The sequence below is a fragment of the Misgurnus anguillicaudatus genome, chromosome 23 (assembly GCF_027580225.2).
Source record: "Misgurnus anguillicaudatus chromosome 23, ASM2758022v2, whole genome shotgun sequence".
Lineage (NCBI taxonomy): Eukaryota > Metazoa > Chordata > Actinopteri > Cypriniformes > Cobitidae > Misgurnus > Misgurnus anguillicaudatus.
In genome coordinates, this window is record NC_073359.2 from 9,814,687 (window position 1) to 9,838,677 (window position 23,991).

General features: G+C 37.6%; 1 protein-coding gene across 2 annotated transcripts in view; it reads left to right on the top strand.

The window, feature by feature from the left end:
- Positions 1-23,991, top strand: part of dennd1b (DENN/MADD domain containing 1B) — a 139,577-nt gene that overhangs the window by 47,537 nt on the left and 68,049 nt on the right. For both annotated transcript variants that reach the window (XM_055217894.2, XM_055217893.2), the window contains 4 exons: positions 11,555-11,604; positions 12,346-12,465; positions 18,791-18,860; positions 22,762-22,842. In XM_055217894.2, the coding sequence (XP_055073869.2) occupies positions 11,555-11,604; positions 12,346-12,465; positions 18,791-18,860; positions 22,762-22,842 (321 nt within the window). The remainder of the gene's footprint in view (positions 1-11,554; positions 11,605-12,345; positions 12,466-18,790; positions 18,861-22,761; positions 22,843-23,991) is intronic.

Genomic DNA, 23,991 nt, shown 5'->3' on the forward strand with positions numbered 1-23,991 from the left:
CTATTTATTGGTATGTGTTTAAGTAAAAATTATAATTTTTGTTTCTATCAACTACAAAAACATTTCTAACAAATTCCTAATGAAAGTGAATATTTGATGAAATAACCCTGATTTTTAAAAACATCTTGCATGAGTCCTTTCATGCTCTCAGTCTTGTACATTGCTGTTGTGTTGGGGTGACGTTCGCTGTTGGATGTCAACATACACTGGACTGAAATCACAACATGTGGACATGATTATAAAAGGCAAAACTGATATGGTCTAATAATTTTTTTCGCGGCTGTATTAAAAATGATTTCTACTTGTACACATGCAGTGAATTAAAATGCGTCTTTATTTGACACATAGTCTAAGCCAAGGGTGGGCATTCCTGGTCCTGGAGGACCACTGTCCTGCAAAGTTTAGCTCCAACCCTAATCAAACACCTGAAAAATCTAATTAAAGCCTACAAAATGACTTGGAAATGGCATTCAGGCGGTTTGATTAGGGTTGGAGCTAAACTTTGCAGGACAGTGGCCCTCCAGGACCAGGAATGCCCACCCCTGGCCTAAGCCAAACAACTAAAAGTTTCTTGCATGTCAAAAAATTATGCGAAAGTAGGGATTCTCTTGCGTTTAATGCTGAATTGGGGTGAGGATTTTGCTTCATGTATCGCACAGCGGAGTGCCGTGGACAATTATTGTAGATATGCCGCCAGTGTGTTCGACTTTTAAATGATGCACAACGCGGACGTGATGCTTGCGACCGCCTTCACATAGTGTAACTGCATCTGAATGTACGTATTTTCTGATATGACAACTGCTGTTGCGATATTCAAACATAAATGGGCTTTTAGATCATGCATCTTTAATGAGTGTCTTTAATTCATAAGAAAAATCTGATTCCAATATAACAAAGATTTATAAAATTTAGTAGTCTACCACTGCCTACGTGGCCCACCAGATGGCGCTCCCGGGACCACCGATTGAGAATCATTGCTTTAAAGGTGCAGTGTGTAAATTTTAGCAGCATCTAGTGGTAAGGTTGCGAATTCAACCAATAGCTCAGTTCACTGCTCTTCCGTTGCTTTTGAAACGCATAGAGAAGCTACAGTAGCCACCACAAAAAAAGTCATTTCAAAAAAGTTTGTCTGTTAAGGCTTTCTGTAGAAACATGGCGGCACAAAGTGGCGACTTCCATGTAAGTGGACCCTCGGTGTATGTAGATAAAAACGTCTTATTCTTAGGTTATAAAAACATAACGGTTCATTATAAAAAGGTCTTTATACACGCCTGATAATATAGTTTTGTATATTATTTTGCATTTCTGTCAAGAGATCCTTTTAAAAAATTACACACTGCACCTTTAAAGAACCATTTAGACGGAAAAGGGTTTTCGATTGCATTGTGAAGCACCTACACTTTATAGAGTGTAGTCAGTTATGGCTTAAAAACATAGTCAATTGTGTGTGATTTATTAAAATTGCCAAAGGTTTTCTGTGGGGTATAAATTTAAGGGTGGGGTCTGTAACGTGTGTAAAAGTAAAAATAAATACCGTATTTTCCCAAATACAAGACCATTTTTTTTTTTTTAAATGCCGTATGATTGACGATTACATGTCAATTATACTGTATACTCGCAAAAATGATGAGCGCTACCTTGGCAAACAAATAGCAACTCCAATGCAACCATTTATAACACTACTAATAGGTAATAAGTTAATATAGTTATAACATAACTATAAGCCATACTTTCATGGTAGGGTATTTTACGCAGACATACTTTTTTTAATAGGATTTTTATTTAAAGGTGCAGTGTGTGATTTTCAGAAGGATCTCTTGAAAGAAATGCAAAATAATATACAAAACTATATTATCAGTGGTGTATAAAGACCTTTTAAAATGAACCGTTATGTTTTTAAAACCTTAGAATGAGACATTTTTATCTACATACACCAAGGGGGCCCTTACATGGAAGTCGCCATTTTGTGCCGCCATGTTTCTACAGAAGCCCTTAACGGACAAACTTTTTTACTAAGTTGTCTTCGACGATGAAATGTTTTTCCGGTGGTTGCTATCGTAGCTTCATGCATTTCAAAAGCCAGGGTTGGCCAGTGGACTGAGCTGTTGGTTGCATTTTGCAACTTCACCACTAGATGTCGCTAAAATTTACACACGGCACCTTTAAATATATCTCTTTATTTTGACGCATAGCCTAAGCTACACAACTAAAATTATCTTTCACGCCAGAAAATCCTTTCTTTGTATCGCACAGCGGAGTGCCCCGGACAACTATTGTAGATGCTGCCATATATATATAGTAGTAGTCTACCACTACCACATAGTCTACCACTACCATATATATATACACATACCACAGGTGTTGATTCGTTTTCTTTAAAATGCACACCTAACCTGTCAAAATGTCTTAAAATAACCACCAAAGCAATGTTTGTGGTAACCGTGGTATAAGCGGACTAATTGACTCCGGCTCCGTGTCGTGCCACATTACCACATTGACTGTGCATTATTTTCGAATACTTTCATGGCCCGACGTCAATTATTCCTTACATAGAGAGAGAGAGAGAGAGAGAGAGAGAGAGAGAGAGAGAGAGAGAGAGAGAGAGAGAGAGACTTAATTGGGATTTGGGGGTACAGTGAACACTGACCTGTGGGGAGACTGGTTTTGAACCTGTCACTAGTATCTCTGTGGCATCAGCATGGTGGCTCTGCCAGTCTCTGTCTTTCTCTTTTCCTCACATACAAAAACACACACAAACACACATTTCTCCCCTGCTGGAGACAGTTCCATAGCGCCGTGTAGACCTGCTGGCTGGCAGAATTTTTAAAGAGCACGAAGGTTTAAAGACAGAAACCCCTGGGGAGGAATCCCACCAGCTTGGAAAGGGAAAGGGGGAGTTTGCTGTCTGCATGTCTCTCTCTCTCTTTCTCTTTCTCTCTCTCTCTCTGTCTTCCCGTATCTCTCTTTGTCTGTCTGTCGGGATGCCTGTCTGTCTTTCGGTTTTCTCTTCCTTTCGTTCACTTTCACCCCCTGCTTTCCTGGTATTTCTACCGTTCCTCTTTCTCACAGCGTATCTTTTAACCCCCTCCCCACACTCTGGCATTGACAGATTGAAGAAATGCTTTTCACTCGCTCACCCAGAGCATCGCTTAGTTCCCTCACACAACATATTCTTCCTTTTTCTCCTTCTCTCTCATTCCGAGCTTCTCAGTCTCGCTGTTCCCATCGAAATATTCGACACAAACGTTCACGTCACCTAGTAACATTGGCTGCTTTCAGTGCTGCTGAATGTGGCCCATATTGGATTTTTTTTCTTTTTAGAAATGTGGCTCACATGTGTTTTTTGGATGACAGTATGAACAAAAATGTCTAGTTTAGTGTGATTTTGTTTATTATAAATGTGTTCACTTTTACATTAAATGCATGCTTTTTGGCTGTGTGTTACTGTCAGGTTGGAAATTATTATTGCTTTTTAAGATTTAGGCCATCGTTGTGATTGCAAGAATAAATGCAACCTTCCCACGGGTCCTTGAAATCCTTAAAAGTTTGTGAATCTGGGGGGGAAAATTTTTTTGAAAATATACATACATAGATACAGGTCATTGAAAGTGCTTGAATCTATTTCATGCAAGAAGTTTTCTGGAAAAAAATCCATATTATTCCCTGTGTAGTGTAGGATAATATCATAAAAATTCAAAACTTTTTAAACACTGTTCGCAGAAGATTATATCTTCTGTATACGAATGTTGATTCATACCAAAATGCTTTTTTGCATAGTTTGACACATGAAAACATCTCTGGTTACGTATGTAACTGTTGTTCCCTGAGAAGGGAACGAGACGCTGCTTCTCCCTTGCCACACTTCCTGCATCCCTGTAATGCCGTCTTTGGCAATATTTCAGATAGCGATATACTTTCTGGCTCCCGCGCCATCCTGTCTTTGTCGTTAAGGCTCACCATTGGTTGAATTTGATATACACATTCAGACGCACCTACCTGGAGGCGTGCCCAAAGTGTCACTGAAGTGATGCAGCGCAAGTTCCCTCGAAAGGAAACTGTAACAATGTATCTTAAAAGGTAACACGATGTAACCTTGCACCCCACATTTAGTCCTTGAATTTGAGGGTATTGGACCTGGAAGGTCCTTGAATTTGAAGTTAACTAAGGTGTGGGAACCCAAAAAGCATCCCCTTTAAATGACAGGTTTGGAGTTGCAAGGCTTCTTTGGCCAATATGAGTACCAGACCCCTATATAGCAACAGGACCAAACATCCTGTTTAAACTTTTGGCCATGTAATGTTTATATATAATCTAAGCCATACTAAAGTTCTTGAAGACCTTGTCTGACCCACACTACCTGCATACATTGCCATATGCTTTCATAAACACGTTAACTTGTGGTGCGAACGTAGCCATTGCATGGGAGCCGTGTGATGCCCTGAGCTCTGTAGAGCAGCACATCCCCTGATATCATCTACTGCTGAAACCTCTGCTGGATCTGCTCCCATCCAGCCCAGGAGAAGCTCCCATCCTCTGCAGGGAGTTCAGGCAGGGAGCGATAGTGTCTCCCAGCAGCGGTAATAAATGCCGCTGGTGGAGGAGCGAGAGAGAGGGAGATAGAGAAGAATCTGTGATTGCAGGCCTCCGCAGTGGGACCAGGGGGGAATGGAGACTACTGTCTCACTGAGTGATATCCCTGTCTCAACAGTAAATAAATAATGCAGCCTGCAGAGTTCACCCTACCTCCTCCAGTGAGTTGTAAATGCATTAGCTGTTTTATATTCTTTTGTCTTGGGAAAATGGTTGGGAGGGAGGCAGAGGAAGAAACGGGTACAAGCAAACAACAGGAACGATAGCGACTCGCGTTCCACCTTTTTGCACGATCTGAATCTCCTCCCAGAGCCGCTTTGGTGTAGTCCCCTGATCACCTGAATGAATGGCAAAACAGTGAGAAGAAGATGCGTAATGCACACGTGTACAACGGTTTAGTTTCTGAGAATTCGAGGAGAATATTTAACTTGGAATGAGCACTGGTTTGGTTTTTTACGATTCTTGATGCATACACGGGTGGCATGAATGTACCAATACATATTCGTGTTGTTATCGTTTGCAGTTTATTGGTGCACATTATTCAGAGGAAAAACATGTTTTTCTTTGTAGTCTCGCATCAAAATGTAGTCAGATGACGCAACTATCTCCACAACGACTTTTCTTGTGGTGGATGTCACTAAGTTCTATTTTTTATCCCCACCTCTCCAACCATCTTTAATATCAAGATCCAATATTTGGGTACTTGTTTTATTTCCTAAATAAGACACCGTTTTTAAGTAAAATGGTGAAGCTTGTAAGGCTAATTCTTTAAATGCTGTTCCTAATTTTGCTTTTTGTCGTGTCCAAGTGTTACTTCCAGTGCAAAATTCCTCACCATTTCCTGTCGACAACTCGGATTGACGGCATTGACTGGGGCACAGCAGATAGCTCAGGCCAGTGTGGGACCTGCGACAAGTCGCGCATCTGCGAAGGAGACAATTTTATTTACATAGCATCCGTTTGCACGCTCTTCTGCAAAAGGGTGGCACATCTTGGCATAAACACTCGGGAGAAGCGCCTATAGGAGTTAATGATAGTAGCAGTCACATACGGCGGCATCAGACTTGCATACGCGTGACAGCTTTACTGCCGTACAGTCATCCGCCGCACCACGACATGGCGAGGATGTTTCTGCTGCTGCCAGCGTTCCTCTCTCGCCTGCCAGAGCCTTCAATCTCCTCGCTTGCTCTCTGTATCACACGCTAACTCTCTCACTCTGTCTCTACCCATCACCACCGCCGCCTCCCACCTTGAAAAACAGCAACCATCGTCATCCACATATACGCAAATAAACACATGCATGCAAGCTAGCACGTGTGCACTCCAAATTAAAGGAGTAATTCAACCAAAAATAAAAAAACTGTCAGTGTGGAACAAAAACTAATTTATGCATTTATTTTAATTTATTTTTTGAAGAATATCCCGCCGTAGAGGATGTCATGGATGTTTTAGTCAATCTGTTGATCCTGTTCGCATCTGAATAGATTTGTTTATGCAGAGAGTTAGGTTTAGCATAAATAACAACTTGGTATAGATGGTATGCAACGACGTCACTTTTCCACGTGACCACGCTGGAGTTGCCCTGTTGAGTGACTAAACATTCAACAAAATGGCTGGTTTTCATAGCGGGTGCTGCGAAACGCCAGTAAAACTTAAAATTGGCATTAACAGTGACCCTAACAACTTGCCAAACAACCAGTAGTCTGTGGACATTGGCATATGGCCAGACATTGCTTTTCCTGACATATATGCTTGTCTTGCCTAATATTAAACCATCCCACCTTTGTAGAACACAAGGCTCATCATAATGGATGTTTTTTTAATGAAGGCTCACTGACAAAACTTTTCAATTACACAAAATAAGAGTATTCATTGGCGTATTTTTTATTCCAAAAATGTACATACCCGACATATTGTTTACTGCTACCAGTTTTCTTCTCCTTTGAGTGTTTTTTGCAGTCTAGAGAAAACCGCTCAAAATTTGTGTTGAATTTGTTAGCACAGTCGATCACAAAACTACTTTTCCCATTATAGACACGTTTTTCTTGCTATGCTAATGCTGTCGCTCAGACTTTTTGGCCCCTTAGTGGTCGTAACTGCAGTCACACTTGGCGAAGATGACGTCACGTGCATACCCCCTATAGTAAGTGTAATAATGTTTAAAAGTCTTTATTTGAAGTTGAAAAGCTTTGAGTGTTCCACAGAATATTAAGGGGGTCGCACACCGCACGCGTCGCGTCGTGTCTAGGACAACTCGGAGGTTTCGTACACCGGAAGTGCACATTAAGGCCTAGTCCACACGGACACAAGTATTTTTATAACCGTGAGTTTTTTCACGCGGTTTGGCCGTTCGTCCACACGAAACCGCAGTATCAGGGCACTGAAACCGAGCATATTTGAAGAAACCCCGGTTACAGTGGTGTCGTGTAGAGAGTAAAACCGGGGGTTTTGCCTTGCGACATCAGAGTGTGCGCCGTTATCCACTGTGTTTGACGTCAAGAATGTGCGCCGCTGACTGCTTTGTTGATGATTCTGTGCAATGGCGGCGGACGTATCTTGCTAATAATAACTGTGCTAACAGGGCTTCTAACATGTATACAGATAGATGCTCAGTTATCTCACTATATTGCGGAACACAATTTGGGTTATTTCCCCGCCTGCTTGATAGCGTGCTTTTGCTTTATCATGTGGATGGATATTTAATTTAAACCGAGCATGTGCGGATGGGATTTTTTTTTAGGGAAAACTCTGGTTATAAATATACGCTTGTCCGTGTGGACTAGGCCTAAATAGCGCGAACTTAGTCAGATTGCGTCTACTTCAAAATGCTAAATTTACGTTAGCAGCCAATGTTAATCGTTAATGATTTGGGACATATATGATATTTTTTATGTTATTTAATGTTAAACTTTGTGAATGGCGCTCTGTTGCGCGACAGAGATTTGAGCAACTTCCTGAGTCGTAGCTGGGCGCCGCAGAAAGGCGCCACCTGTCGGCGCCAATGGGCGTTTACTTATAGAAAACAATGTATTCGATTTTTTAGAACGGTGCGGCGCTCAGTCGCATGTCTGGTGTGCTACCCCCTTAAGTCATGCACTGTAATAAAACTATTTGTTAGTTCAACTTGGTTGCCTTAAAATTTTGAGTTAATTTAACTTAAAAATATTAGTTAACTCAAACAAATTGTTGTTAACCAATACTTTAAAGAGCACCAATGGTCCGATTCACAATTTTACATTTTATTTACATTTGGTGTGTATGTATTAGTACGTTAACGATGTGTAAAGGTACAAACCCCAAGTAAACGATGACTCGTGTTATCGTCTCCAACGTAAATCTCTTTTTGTGGACTACAACAAACACTGCGATTGGTGATGTAGACAAGATCGACATTATCATAATTCCTCCCGCTTCAGTCTCACAGCCTGTAAGTTAACTCCTGTTAGCATTGCATTGTGCGTGAATCTATCAAACATGGTAAGGAGCGTCACATTTTCATCTGACGTCAGAGGTATTCAGGCCAATCACAACGTACAGATTAGCTGGCCAATCAGGGACACAGAGCTGTTCAATCCGTGCGTTTCAGGAAGAGAGTAAAATCTTGAGCTACAAAAATGTTCGGTATGTGGAAAAAAGTGTTTTTTCTTAACCATGAACCACTCAAAAATATTGTATTATACCAAATACACAAAATAATGTTTTTTTAGCAATGAAATATGTGCTTTTTAAGTTTGTTTAAGGTAACTTACTTTTTAAGTTGAACCAACTTTTTTTAACAGTGTTGAGGTTAGAAACAATGGTGATGGTGAATGATTTAAATATTTTTGTAAACTATTCCTTTAAAGCAAAAAATACTGTAGTTACTTGTGTATGGTATTACACACACAGTTGTGTATCGGACAGTCACATCTGAACTACCCAGCCCCCCCAAACACATACAAACACTGTTCCTTTGAATGGTGGCAGCTTGTTATACTTTGAGCAGGGGATCACTGGCAGTTCCCCATGGCTAGGCTACAGTACAGACCTGGCCAGACGTGGCCAACCCATATGGTGCAGAGCTGGCTATGCAAATGCATATGCTACTGGTGCAAGGACTCTCCCTTTGGGGCAACGTGGGAAGGTAAAGCCCTGAAGGCTGAGACTCCTTTCCCCCCCTCTATGCCTCCTCTGAACCCCTGGTGTAGCTCAGCCATTGTCCCAGCAATCTGCCGTCATTTTGGTCGAACTCACACCTTACCCGAGCTCAATGAAAGCGGTCATTGAGCTAATGGCCGCTAATTATTTTAGCCTCCCCTTCACATCAGTGATTTCGGTGTCAAGTCCATTCATTCGCTCATTACTTGGCTCTTATTGGTCAGCTATTGTTCATCTTAACGAACAGTTGTTTGAGATGAAGTTCTTTGTGACTGGATTAGTGTGTGTGTTAGGGGGCTTTGGTCAAAGTTTAACTTTGGTGCGACAATTAGACTTAAGATTTTTGCCTAAAAGATACAAAAAATCCCATGGGCTACATTGAATAAGCGCTATACTCTATGTATATACAGCCGCAGAAAAAATGAAGAGACTACTTTTCAGTTTTTCTAAATTTACTATTTATAGGTATGTGTTTAAGTCATAGACTGTAAAAAAAAGATGGACGCGCTCGTTAGCTTTCTTCCAATGGTGAAAAGTGAAGCTGTCAGTGTCCTGATATGGCGCTGACATCTTGGATCTTGAGTCTGCGCATTTGGGGCAGAGTCCTGCAACGGGTCAGGTACCTGCGGATGCCCGCATAAAAGTGTCTCAAACGGGTGGATTGTGACATTCCTAAAATTCACGGGCGGGGCCGCGGGCGGATATTTAACTCCTTGCGGGCGGGTAGTAGCGCAAATGAAAATATGTGCAAAATTTGTATGTGTGCACCAAAACTTACACGTCAGTCGAGATTTTTAGCTGTGATACTTGAGCTGTGAGCCGGTTGGTAGTTGTGATATTTGTCCCGCCCCTTCTCCGCTGTGATTGGACGGCCTTGTGAGAACTGACATTGACGAACGGAGCAGCATTTTACCCAAAGTGGAATCTCTCGACACTCAGCGCTGAGCGCGGGAAAACCGCTGAACGGCGGCTTATTTGAAAAACGGCGAGTTTCCATTGGAATTAATTGAAAACATGCGCCGGCCGCGGGCGTAAAAGCTTTGGTGTGCAAAGAGTCCTAATTACCATTACACAGGCAACATATGACATTTGACCCATCACGTCACTACCGCGACAGTGTGCGCCCTTTGTTGATTCTTCTCGTAGCCTAGTTGGGTCCGGGCGGGTGTGGATTTAATTTTGATATTATCACGGGTGACGGGTTGGAACTGGTGCTGAACTTTGCAGGTACGGGCGGAAGCGGATCTCCAAAAATGGACCCATGCAGGGCTCTGATTGGGGGACCAGTCCTGCGCAATAGTAAGCAGGAAGTAAAGCCGCGAAAGCAAGGCCCCGCCCTCGCTCTCGCAGAATGCGCATGTCACAGCTGTCAATCATAACGTGACACCACCATTTTTATAGCATTAAATAACGAACTAAAAACAAAGTTATTTTAAAAACAAACACTTGAATTTACATCAGCGTGATAAAACTACAGTAAATGACAGAAACCAGCTTCAGAAAAAAGATAATTAAAGTGTAATTAAGTCCCATTGAATAACATGGGGAGGCGGGGTTTATGACCTATACTGGGACCAGTCACTGGGTGGCGATCGAGAGATTTTGGCTTCACTTTTCAGGGCTAGTGCGGCACGCTTGGTTTAAGTAAAATTATATGTTTGTTTAGAGATGCATAACGATTAATCGCGATTAATCTATTGCAGAATAAAAGTCTTTGTTTACATCATATTTACATCATATATGTGTGTGTACTGTCTATAATAACTTTGTATAGATAATGCACACACATGCATGTATATATTTAAGAAATGTTTATATGTTTTTCATTTTTCATTATTAAAGGTGTATATACATTTGTATATTTATGTATAATTTATATTATATATACTTAATATATAAATATATATATTTTTCGAAATTATACATGCATGTGTGCATGTTTATATATACATAATTATTATACACAGTTCACACATGCATTATATGATGTAAACAAAAACTTTTATTCTGTTATAGATTAATCGCGATTAATCGTTATGCATTCCTACTACTGACAACGTTTCTGCCAAGTTCCTAATAAAAATAATGTTTTTATTTGCATTTATTTACTAAAACTGAAATTGGAAAACAAGGCCCAAATAACAAAAAAGACGTGCAGTGCAGTGTTTTTCGATCTTGAATACTGCAGAGAAAAAAAGTTCAGATTAATTTCTCAATAACAAAATGCTAATGTTTTTACATGTATTTGATAAAAAAATCTGAAATATACATTTTATGTAATAACCCTGATTATTAATCACATTTTTAATGTGTTTTTGTATTCACTCAGTCTTTCACTGTACATTGCTCTTGGGTGACTTTATGTCTCCCAAAAGGTTTGCGTATGTAAAAATTCAGCAGACACTGGACAGAAATGGTCGTAATACACGTAGAAACTGTGTGCGTTTATCGAAAAATAATTAATACACCCGAAACATTTCTCAACTAATCAGAATAAAGCATTCAACTTAATTTTATGCATTACTTTTATATCACAGGATATTGTGTCCATGAAGCTCATTTGGTAGAGCATTGCATTAGCAGTACAAAAGGTCATTGGAAACCCACATATTGATAAAATGTATACCTTGTTATGCACTAATTGAGATTTGCACATATTGCTTTCAATAAATTTTAAGTAAATAAGTCTATGACTCTGTAGAAGTTACTATAGAGGTGCACACACAACCAATATTAAACTCATTTGCAGCTGTAATGATAGTGTTGTAATCTGAACGGTCTGTAATCTCATTCTTGTCTTGTGTTTTGTCTCTCTCTCTCTCTCTAGGACGTCCTGCAGACAGTGCCTAAGTTTTGCTTCCCGTTCGACATGGAAAGGTAGGATTCCCCCGCATTCACCTCTTGTCACGCTTCCAGAAAATAACACTTAATGAATGTGTGAATTGGAAAAAAATGAGAGGATGTTGTTTATACAACACACGCTTTCACACATACACAAGAGTTTTACTCGTGTAAATGAGTCATAGGGTGGGGCCAAGCACCTCATTTGATTCCAACAATGTCATCTTCGAGGGGTCTTCGAAATAAAGCCCCTTTATAGAATTTTAAATCTCCACCTCTTGTAAACAATGTGTATGTTTACATGTTTGTCCTACCAGGCGTGATACCAGGCATTTACGTCTGCTGAATAAATGCATTTTTCGCAGTAAAACAGTGCTGTTGTATAGTTTATTTCATTTTCTCCCAGCTCAAGCTATACTGCTGCCATCTAGTGGAGGGGAACTAAATTGTCACTTTTGGTCCGAAATGAGAGATATAGAAATGTAAAATGAGCCTTAATTTGAATATAATATTTTAACCTTTTGTAAATGATATTGTTAAGATAATTTTTTATTGAATTAAAAGTCTTAAACGAGCAAATAACATTTAAGTTTATGTGTAAATAATTTAATAATAATAATAATAATAATAATACATATAATAATAATAAAATAAATTGTTATTTGCCATCTATGTTAATGTTAATGAGCATTATACGTGCTCATGTATATTTTATTTATTAGTACAGTCTTTGTGACTTTGTGTGTGTGTGTGTGTGTGTGTGTGTCATCTGTGCAGAGTGTCTCAGACTCAGGTGGGCCAGAACTTCACATTTGTGCTCACGGACATCGAAAGCAAGCAGAGGTTCGGCTTCTGTCGATTGACATCCGGCTGTAGGGTCTGCATCTGTTTGCTGAGGTAAGTGATCATTGCTATGTGTCACATTTGCGTGTTTAGGCCTTTTTGTCTGCATTTAAAGATTATTCCTTTGATTTGAACTTTTTGTTTTCAGAAAAAGTGTTCAAATACGTGACCCTCTTTGTAAAATCCAGGCTGATGTCTCTTTATCTGAGTTTAGGAGCATCAAAGTTTAATTTCATTCATTAAAAGTTCAATCTTTGACTCAGTCGAGTCAATATTTAAGTATGAAGGTTATATCTTCACACAACGTTCTTTACGTAATGTAAGATGATTTTATGTAGAAAACGATTATTTACAAAAAATATAACTTTAGCTGTGTTTACAGGCAGTGCCACATAGACAAAAAAGTTTTAATTTAACTAAGTGAAAAACGTAAAAAATAATGGAAATGTGGTTTACACTTTCTTAATTAAAAGTGATTTTTCATGCAAAAATCAGAATACCCATTTGAGATTTTTTGGATTTGGTTTTAAATGGTCAGGCTGAAACGTCCCACTGATAATACACAAACATCAGACAGTAGTGTATATTACATAAACGGCAAACCGCCATATTTAATAATACAAATCCATGTAGTAATTCAAAGCAGCACATCTGGGACATATTATCATTTTTCTCTTCGTCTACACGGTATTGATGGACAATCGCAGGTTTATCATCATCATGATGAGCCGCTGTCGAGATCTCTCCTCCTCCCACCCCGGCCCGGATGGCCTTTGTTTTTTTCCTCGTCTTTCTCTTCCCTCGTTATTCAAGCACACAGGCATGCCAGAGACGGTTCACCAATAATTATGCATGAAGCCCTGCTGCCAATTAGCAAGAGTCTCTCCCCTGTCCCTTTCACTGAGTTTTACATGCTAATTCATTTGACATATGATGTATAAAATTCATTATGCATTCTGAGTAGTTTGCATGGCTTCCTTCATTCATAATAAGAAACGCATTCAAAGTTTTGTTATTTTTTTTCTTCATAAGACCTTAGTGTTCTTTGTTTATGTGGTCTGGACATGCAGAAATAGAAAGTTTGGTCTTTTAAAGAAGAAAATAAGTTATAAATAAATAAATAAATAGCTTTTCTTGTAAAATGTAATGTAAAAATGCAAAAGCAATGTAATGCATTTTTATTAGTAAACACACACACACACACACACACACACACACACACACACACTTTATATACAGTGGTGGGCAACGATTAATCATGATTAATCGCATACAAAATAAAAGTTTTTAAAACAAAAGAGTTTTTGCATAATATACGATTGTGTGCTGTATGTAATTATTATATATATTATATATTAATATATATAATATAATATATTATAATAAGTTAGGGATAAATAACGATTAATCGCGATTGTTCTGTAACAAAATAAAAGTTTTTGTTTATATCATATATGTGTGTGAACTGTGTATAATAACTTTGTATAGATAAATGCACACACATGCATGTAAATATTTAAGAAATGTTTACATGTGTATATACATTTGTATATTTAAGTATAAATTATATTATATATAAATATAAATACTTAATATATAAATATATATTTTTTATTAAAATTATACATGCATGTGTGCATATTTAATTATATATACATAATTATTATACACAGTTCACACACATATATGATGTAAACAAAAACTTTTATTCTGCTATAGATTAATCACGATTAATCGTTAAGTATCCCTAATATAAATACACACACATTTATGCATGTATTTAAGACACATTAACATGTGTATATATATTTATTTATTTATATTTAAATATATTTTAGATTGTATATAAATATAAATACTTAATATATAAATATATATTTTTTATTAAAATTATACATGCATGTGTGCATATTTATATATACATAATTATTATACACAGTTCACACACATATATGATGTAAACAAAAACTTTTATTCTGCTATAGATTAATCATGATTAATCGTTAAGTATCCCTAATGTAAATACACACACATTTATGTATGTATTTAAGACACATTAACATGTGTATATATTTATTTATTTATTTATTTATTTATCACACACACACACACACACACACACACACACACACACACACACACACACACACACACACACACACACAGATATGTATATACATATAATGCAATAACTATTATTTTGTATGCCATTAATCGCGATTAATCGTTGTCCACCACAATATAATTGTTTAAATATATCTAACTATATAGCTGTATGTTTATGCATACATATATACACATATACATACATATACATACAATTTATATATAAAAGAAAGGATATATATATATATATATACATATATATATATATTTATGCAAATATTTATTTATTTATTTATATGCATGCTTTTATTTATTAATTTATTTTACACTATGTATATAAGCCATTACTTGATCGCACATATTTACACTTTTACTCGGTATAAAACAAAAGTAATTAAAACAGTTTGTGTCCGTGTAATTGTTGAAGTTCTGGGACCATAAAATTGTCACCTAAGCTTACGTGAGGAAGTTGCCTAATGAGATGGACAGTTTTATGCGGATACCCTTTGTAGCTTTGCCGGTTTAGCCCTGGTCAAATAGTCCAGGGTTCCTAAAGGCCAAACCACTTCAAAAACAGACCCATTTCATTTTACCCCACCCTATCCACTCATTCAGCCCTCGGTCACTCTGTCACGACGGGAGCAAATAGCATTCGGACATCTGCGAGACCCTGGATGAAATAGCCCCTTTCTCTCGCCTAGTTTATTTGATGACTGGGACTCGACTTGGCGTCTCGCTCAGACAGCAGAGGTTTTCTTCAGTCAGCGGTCACTTGGTTATATTTCCGAACATTACACTCAGGAGAAGTGGAGGTGTAATCGTATCTCATCCTGGGAAGGATACAAGGTGCAAGCTGACTTGCTCTTAAGCTTCTCAAAACGTCTAATGATTTAGGATGCAGGATGCATGATGATTTAAGGGGGTATTAGATTGTACATGTGTATAGGACAAATTAGGAATATCTCAAGGCCATACGTGCAGTGTTACATTTCAAAATGAAAGCACACCGTGACTTCAGATGGATTTACAGTGGGGTCTAAAAGTCTGTGAACCATTTTTTGGCATTTTCTAAAATTTAATGTATATTTTTTCATTACAGATTGTCATCAGCAAAACATTTTGAGTGAAAAGCCTCAGTATCTGATTTAGTGACCCTATTATTTAAGCCACGAGTGTGTGTAAAACCTGATGATCCATGTTTTCCCAGCATGATGTTGCAAAAAACATCTTGTATGCTTCAGTTGATGCAAAATAAAGCTGACCTTTTGTACAAAGGAGACAACATGGACGGTGTACTTAAAGGATTAGTCAATTTTCTAAAAAAAAAAATCCAGATAATTTACTCACCACCATGTCATCCAAACTGTTGATGTCTTTCTTTGTTCAGTCGAGAAGAAATTATGTTTTTTGAGGAAAACATTCCAGGATTTTTCTATTTTTAATGGACTTTAATGGACCCCAACACTTAACAGTTTTAATGCAGTTTAAAATTGTAGTTTCAAAGGACTCTAAACGATCCCAAACGAGGCATAAGGGTCTTATCTAGCAAACAATTGTCATTTTTTGCAAGAAAAATAAAAAATATGCACTTTTAAACCACAACTTCTCTTCTTCCTTCGGCTGTGTGAAGAGCCAGCACGACCTCACGTAATTGCGTAATGACGTGGAAAGGTCTCATGTTACATATATGAAACGCACATTTGCGGAACATTTTAAACAATAAACTGACACAAAGAAATTAATTAGTATCATTCCACATACAACAAGGTCAGGACGGTCCTCTTTCTCCACACTTGTAAACACTGGTGTGTAGTTTTGATACGTCATCCTTGACCTCTTGATGTGATGACGTATTAGGTGAGATCGCGCTGGCGTGTCACAGGACCGGAGATAGACGAGAAGTTGTGGTTTAAAAGTGCATATTTTTTATTTTTATTGCCAAGAAGACAATCGTTTTGCTAGATAAGACCCTTATGCCTCGTTTGAGATCGTTTAGAGTTCTTTTAAACTGCATTAAAACTGTTAAATGTTGGGCTCCATTTAAGTCCATTAAAATGAGAAAATCCTGGAATGTTTTCCTCAAAAAACATAATTTCTTCTCGACTGAACAAAGAAAGACATCAACATTTTGGATGACATGGTGGTGAGTAAATTATCTGGATTTTTTTTTTAAGAAAATGGACTAACCCTTTAATACGATCAAAGTCTTGTGTCTTTTTATGTTTTTACAACCTATTTTCAACCTATTTACAACCTATTTATCATTTTTTTAAAAATGCTATTTATTTCCAAGTTTAGAAAAATTTTCAAATCGCAGACTTTTAGACTTCACTGCCTAATAAAAACGCAACCCATCCTTCTCTTCACAAATGATTCGTTTCAGCTCGTAAGAAGTATTGTAAACAAATTAAGTTAAACGCTTAGCCACACTTCAGTTTCCAAATGCGTCTTTATTAATCGTGTCATGCCCTGTTCATTGGTGGTCAGTTTAGCTATCAAACCATTCACTCAAGCTTATCCGATCCTTCTGGCTGTGGAAGGAGTGAATTCGGGGTTTGTTAGGGTTTGCCGGTAAGCCAAAGATAAGTTGGTTTACTTTGAATACACCCAGCTCTAGTGAACCTAAAAGGGCCGTCGAGATTGGCTCGTCTCAGCACGGTTCAGAGTGATGAATGGTCCGGTATCAGAGGATTTGCTCGAATACAAACACGTTTTTACTTAGTAGCTGTGAAGAGATCGGTCTGGGGTTCTCTACTCCTCTTAGCATGTGTAAAAAAATTGTTAAAATGAAGAAAAATTGCATGCCTATTTATAATGATTTTAAATGAATTTTGTTAAAGGATCCCATTTGAGAGCACGATTTATTTGATTTACAACGCACTCATTTAAGGCCATAATGACTGTTTGTGTTCTCTTAAGCCCTCACAGGAGAGACTCTCTTGTTTAAATCCCCTTCACATGTGAAAAATGAAGGATTAGGATCCAGGAGCCTTGCGTTTTAAACAAAAAACGAATGAGAGATAATGATTTTTCAATGCAAGTAGCAAGGTGTCGGTCGAATGTCATACTTTAAACAACGTGTCACGCTAACCAAAACACAAATCAGTCTTTTTCATCTGCCTGTGATTTGCATAGACACATTTCATTTAGATAGTGTGACCTGGTTTACCAATATCGTTGCGCACGTCAAAATACGGCCATGTTAAGAGATGATTGTTTTAGGTTAATGGTCAGCCAGACTTTAAACCCTCGCGCTTCAGCGCACATCCCTGGGAACGGCGTTCCTCCGGCCCCGGCAATATGAAAATTTGCATTGGATATACTTAGCCGTGTTTTTGTTGTCTGTTAATTCCAGTCTGCTGGAGAGCTCACTGACCCATGGAGGGATCAAAAAGATATCCAATCAAGACACACTGTGTTTTGTAGTTCAGCTGGGATCAAACTTTAATGCTATTTTTATTTAAAAAAGAAAGAGTAATTTTCTTTTGTCTCACCCATTAATTTAAAATAAACGAAGCAAGCGTTTACAACAAACAAAAGTTGAAGCTCTTTGCTCGAAAAGAATAGCTGATGTAATCAGTCTCTACTAAGTGTGAGATTTCAGGCCGAGTCGAAGTGCATGTTGTAATCACACCCACGAACAAGAAAAAGTTGGAGCCCGCTAGCAGGCCGTATTTTTTCACCGTATTGCGTAACAAAATATATGGTGTGTGTGTGTGTGTTCTTGCAACCTTCAAGCCAAAACAACACGTTGGCCGCGTTCCATCTTTAAAGGCCTGTCAACTTTGCCAAGATACTGTCAAGCTGCAACACACACAATGTTGCAGATACTCGCCTTATCTCTTGGCGAGTTATTGTGTGATTAGTTAATACACAGCGATAAGGTGTAAATGATTATTCATACCGCTCGGAAATTAATATTAAGAACACACTTTACAGAACAGCTCCTAATGTATAAAGATGAGGTTCAGCTTGTGCATCTGGGCACAGCATGCTTGTAAACCATCCGATCTTTAGTTTATTACAGGCTACAGTGGTCCGGTCTAGTTTTTGTTGAAGTAACCAAATACTTTAATTTAGCCCACTCCTCAAAGCGCAGCCGTGGCTGGAATGTTTAAAATGCAAGTGTCAGCGAGAATTTTGTTGTTGCTTAACATGCACAAAGAAGGAAGAAGATATTGCCATGTAGTACAGTACCATGGAGTGATAAACTATGCATTGTGAACAAACAGGTTATTATTGGTTTAATATATATTTTTTTATCTTTTCACAGCTATCTCCCATGGTTTGAGATATACTATAAGCTGCTAAATACTCTTGCAGACTACTTATTAAAACACCAGGTGAGTTCAAATATGTCACAATGATTGCATAATCGTCTCATCACCGCAATGATTGCACATCTCTCTAAAAAACACAAGGGGAGCTGTAGGCATGTGGTCCAGTACTAATATGATCTTACTAGGATTGGCTACTTTTTAAGGCCTGTTCTGGTATAGTTTATTTTGATTGCATTTTATTTTCAGTTATTTATTAGACACTTTATTGTGTTAATTTCTTATCAGGAATTTTCCATTTTTGAAAGATATAGTCATTAAATAATTACTTTTAAATATGTGTATTAATATTTACTGCCAGGTAAACCTTGCAAAAGATTTAATTTAAATAATCACAACAATGTGTGAAAAATTTTTCATAAACGAAAAATTTTGAGAATTAAATGTCAAGGCAATAAAACAGACAATTAACCGCCCGCCAAATTGCATATTCGTGACAGCCCTAACTGTGAATAAACCTAAACAGAAATGTTCGCTGTTTGACGTGCGACCGGGCATTAATCTCACAAACATAAGAAAAATTACCCTCATTCTAGCCATTCGGGTTCTTAAAAAAGTGCTACTTTAAAACCAAGCTTTTTGCACAAAAAGAAAAATGTCATCTACAATTCATCTCGGCAAAACTGGCACAGTTGGTTGGTTGCGCTTTTGCAGTGTTGTTGACATTTAACAGTCCGAGCATCGAACAGGAAGTCGGTCCTCGTGAAATACGGGAATACAAATTGTCAAGATATTCTCTCAGCCAAGTATTTTTTTTCCCGTTCTGAAAGTTTAACAGGAGTAGGATAGGAAGAAAAGTTTGAATGAAGAAAATGAGATGAAAATATTAAGCTTGCATCAAATGAAAAACAGAGCAAGCGTAGAGGAGAAAAATGAACTTAAACGATCAGAGTTGCTCTATCAGTAGGCTGTCAGTCAGCTATGCGTAACAGAGTCTGAGGAAGACCAAGCCTCTTTTACACAAACAAATTATGGGATAAGTACATTTCAGTTCACAGGGGGCAGGAATTAAGTCGTTGAACGCTTTGTGTCATCGACCCTTTTCATCCCTCCTCCAAAAAAAGAGTTTCCCCATTATTTCCCACTTGTTTCCATTTAGTGCAATATGCAAAGAGCATCCCTTATATGATTTGAAATAAGACTCTAAAAGCTATTTAAAGGGTTTTGGCCTAACTAGGGAAACTTTTGTGGTCAGTTGCATTCATTTAATACAGAAACGTATTCTGGGTATTCTAGAAAAAGGACTACTTAACCAGTTTACTGGTGCTGAGTTTACTTCAATATTTTTCATGTAAATTTTAATCCATCACAACAAACTATATATAGTTGGAAAGGTCTAAGAATGCAGTTTTCATATTTCAAAACCTTTTAGCAGTAATAATAATGCAGTGACTGTAATTTATTAATTTGTGAAAGGGGAATGCAGCAAACAAACACAAAACTATTTTTTTGATAATTTTATGTATAAAATAAAACGATATTGGGTGATTCTCACGAAATCCAGATTAAGAAGGTGTCCAGCATCAAAAAATTTTTAAAAAGCCCTTGAAGCCATTTTTTTTGCACATATAAGATTAAGGTCTGAACTTACTATAACCATTATTTTTAGAGGATTTAAAAAAAAATCCTGTATAATTATTTACATTTTTTTTAGATTATCATTATAAAAAATTATCATTACGGCAACACGATATTACATTAAATATATGCATTTACAAACTAATGTTTCGGTAATGAGAACTAAAAAGTTGTCTAGGTACTATGACAAACAAAATTTTACCTTTATCTGAAAAGAAAAATAAGAACTGCTTACCTGGTAGCCATCTTGAGTGTCACATTGTCCCTTCCAACAATTTTTTTTTTAATTGTTAGTTCCTGGAGGGCTAAATCAATGATTGTTGCGGAGGATGAGAAAATTGGTCTTGGACACATTTATATTCCTTATTATTGTCTCTACATTTACCAATGATCACCAAATACCACATGTTTCTTTACTGTAAATGTTTATAGTATAACATGCACTGAAGCTTTTTATTTTTTAGATTTTTAATTATAAATATTTTCAAAAATCAAAATCCAGTTATGGACACATTGCGGTAATGAAAATTTTCCTTTTAAATGTGGAAAAACAACAAAATTGGTTTGTATGATGTCATTTGAAACCATGTCCGAAATAGTACATGAAGAGATGTTTGTAACTGTATGCTTCTTATTTTGATACTCTTATCAAAACGTTTCATGACACCTCATAAGTCTAATTTTGCAAGAATCCCCCTATTGCATTATTTTTATTTATTACAATAAATTTAAACCGCTATAACAATTTTTTATTTTATTTAATATTTTCACCTCCAGACACTTCTGTAGACAACTGTAATGTGTTTTCTTTAAAATGAGACCAACATTTTTATATTTTTAAATTTAAATTTTATGTTAATTTGAAGGTGTACATCACCTTTTCACCCCACCACACACTAAAAAAGGGCTCCACCAGTTAAAGGGTTAATACTAATATTGAATTGAAATTAAACCTTTATTGCCACTTATACATTAAATGTGACCCTGGATCAGGGTCATCATAAGGGTCCATGTTTTTGCCTCATTTGAAAAGTTGAATAAATAAGCTTTACAACAACGAAGACAATATTTGGATGAGATACGACTATTTGAAAATCTGTAATCTTAATGTGTATTGAGTAATATTCAGGAAAATCGCCTCTAAAGTTGTCCAAATGAAGTCCTTAGCACTGCATCAACTTAAGTTTTGATATATTTACAGTAGAAAGTTTACGAAATATCTTTCATAGAACATCTTTACTTAATATCCTAAATATTTTTGGCATAAAAGAAAAATCTGTAATTTTGACCCATGCTTTGTATTGTTGGCTATTGCTACAAATATACCTGTGCTACCTATGAATGGTTTTGTGGTCCAGGGTCACAAATACAAAACCTTGTAGAAATAATAAAAGCCTACACCATACAATTTCTTAAAGCAAATGCATGAAGGAATTGTCTAAAAAACGTTTTTATGAAATGTTTACAGCAATTTTATTCGAATGCAACCATTTACATTACTGTGTTTACATAAAATTTGCCCAATTTTACACATCAAATTTACATTGAATTTATGTAAGAAAATGTGATCTCATGTTTTACCAACTTGATATTACTTTCCCCCTTACAAACTTCTCAAAATAACCAAAACGCAGAAAGCGGACGCAATGAATTAGCCTGACTTCATCCTGCGGCGTTCCGCGTGAGGCGGCATTGACTGACGAGGACGGACAAGAGCGATGAAGGTTTATGGCGAGGGTAAATGAAGTGTTTCCTCAGGCTGTGTTACTGACCATGCGTGTGAGCATCCACGCTCTTGTGACAGCAGCCCCCCCCCCATAAACACACGGTCACATGTGCTGCAAGCTATGGCCACAAATCTAATCTTAGAAGTTGCTTACAAGAAAAGGACGACGTAAATATGTGCCCAGCTATTGCACGTTTTAACTGCAACATCATTGCTATTCTACGGCGAGTCTGAGAGGGTAAATTGCACTCTTGTCGTAAAAGCTCGTAAAAACTCAGCGTTGTAATCCCGAGGCCTGTTCTGCGGCAGAACATTTCTCCAATGGCTTCTTAAAGCCGCACGCTCTGTGCAAGGACCTTTGGTTAATTACGAACAGCCAATGTTCGCCATAAATCATCCCAGGAATAATAAGCGTCTGCCGCAGCCTAGCTTACCGTCTCTTAACCTCAGGATCGCTCGTTAAATGTGTGTCAGTCGGATATATTTCTCTTCCGAAGACCGCTGGAGGAATACTTCATGCCGGGCACTTTAAATCATGAAATCGGTTCGCAGCTGACTTTGTTTTCCTGCTCGTTTCATTATGTTTCATGTTTGTCCCAACAGGAAGATGACTTGAATGACATGTTGGAAACGCTGCACAACCAACCCGTGCCAAAGCCGAACACGCCAGTAAATCTGAGTGTGGTAGGTACCGGGGAGGGCTGATGGTTTGTTTAGAAACAGAAGTGGGACTGGCGGCCTCTGGCTCTGATAAGAGCTGGCTGGACAACATTAAACCTAATGGCTACTTTTGCAACTTAATGCTGTATTACAGCAAGTCAACGACAGATTTCGTCTGACGTCGTATCTAGATACATGTTATTTCTGAAGTGTGTGGGGGATTTGTGTGAAGTGTCGGTCTACAGATAAATGGATGATCTCGCTGTCAGTATCTCACTTGCATTAGCATATGTAATTTATGTGTAAATTAAATATCTCCTTATGGTTCTCTTATGGTTTCTAAATACTGTATCTGTTATTATGGCTGTCTATATTGTAGTATTTGTTTGTCTGCTCTTCTCTCTTTTTTATTAAGAAAATTATAGCTCCTATTCGATATTTGATGTGTGTAATACATATATTAAAAGGTAACGTGTGTGTTTGTCTGTCAGGAATTGTGTCTTTTGGTCTGTCTGTCTGCCACTATCTATTGGCCTGTCGGTTTGTTTGTCTATTTGTCAGTGTCTGTCCATCTAATATGTCCATCTTATCTGTCTCTTGCCTTCATTTTGGTAGAACAACTTCTTTTTTTGCCCATGGGCAAATAGTGAAAGATCCAGGAATCAGACATTCGGGAGAGAGTGAGAGAGAGGGAAAGAGAGAGCAGTTGCCCTAATCACATGGGAGACAGCTTCCCAATTTTGCCAAATAAACCAGCTCTGTTCTTTATTTAAAGTATGGCATCCTGATCATCTTGGGTCTGGTCTGTGTTTCTTTTTAGTTTTGTTTTGCTTTTTTGGAAAACAATCAAACTTGCTAAATAATTCATGTTTTCCGCACTGCCGTATTCTCTTTTTAAATATCAAAAGTTTCTTTCGAATTAAAGGCAAAAGGCAAATCTCCTTGATGCTCTTCCCGTTAGCCCATTTTTATCTAACTATGGATTAAAAAGTAAATATTCACTCAAAAGCACTGCATTAAAATATGGTGCAAACTGATGAGATTGGAGGCTGAGATTGTTAGTTAATCGGCCAGCATTTTAGCATGCAACTAGATTAAAAGCCCAGTCATTTCATCCAAAGCGATTTTTTTGAAATTGCCTGCACCGTCTCCTAGCAGGTGGTGAGTTTATGT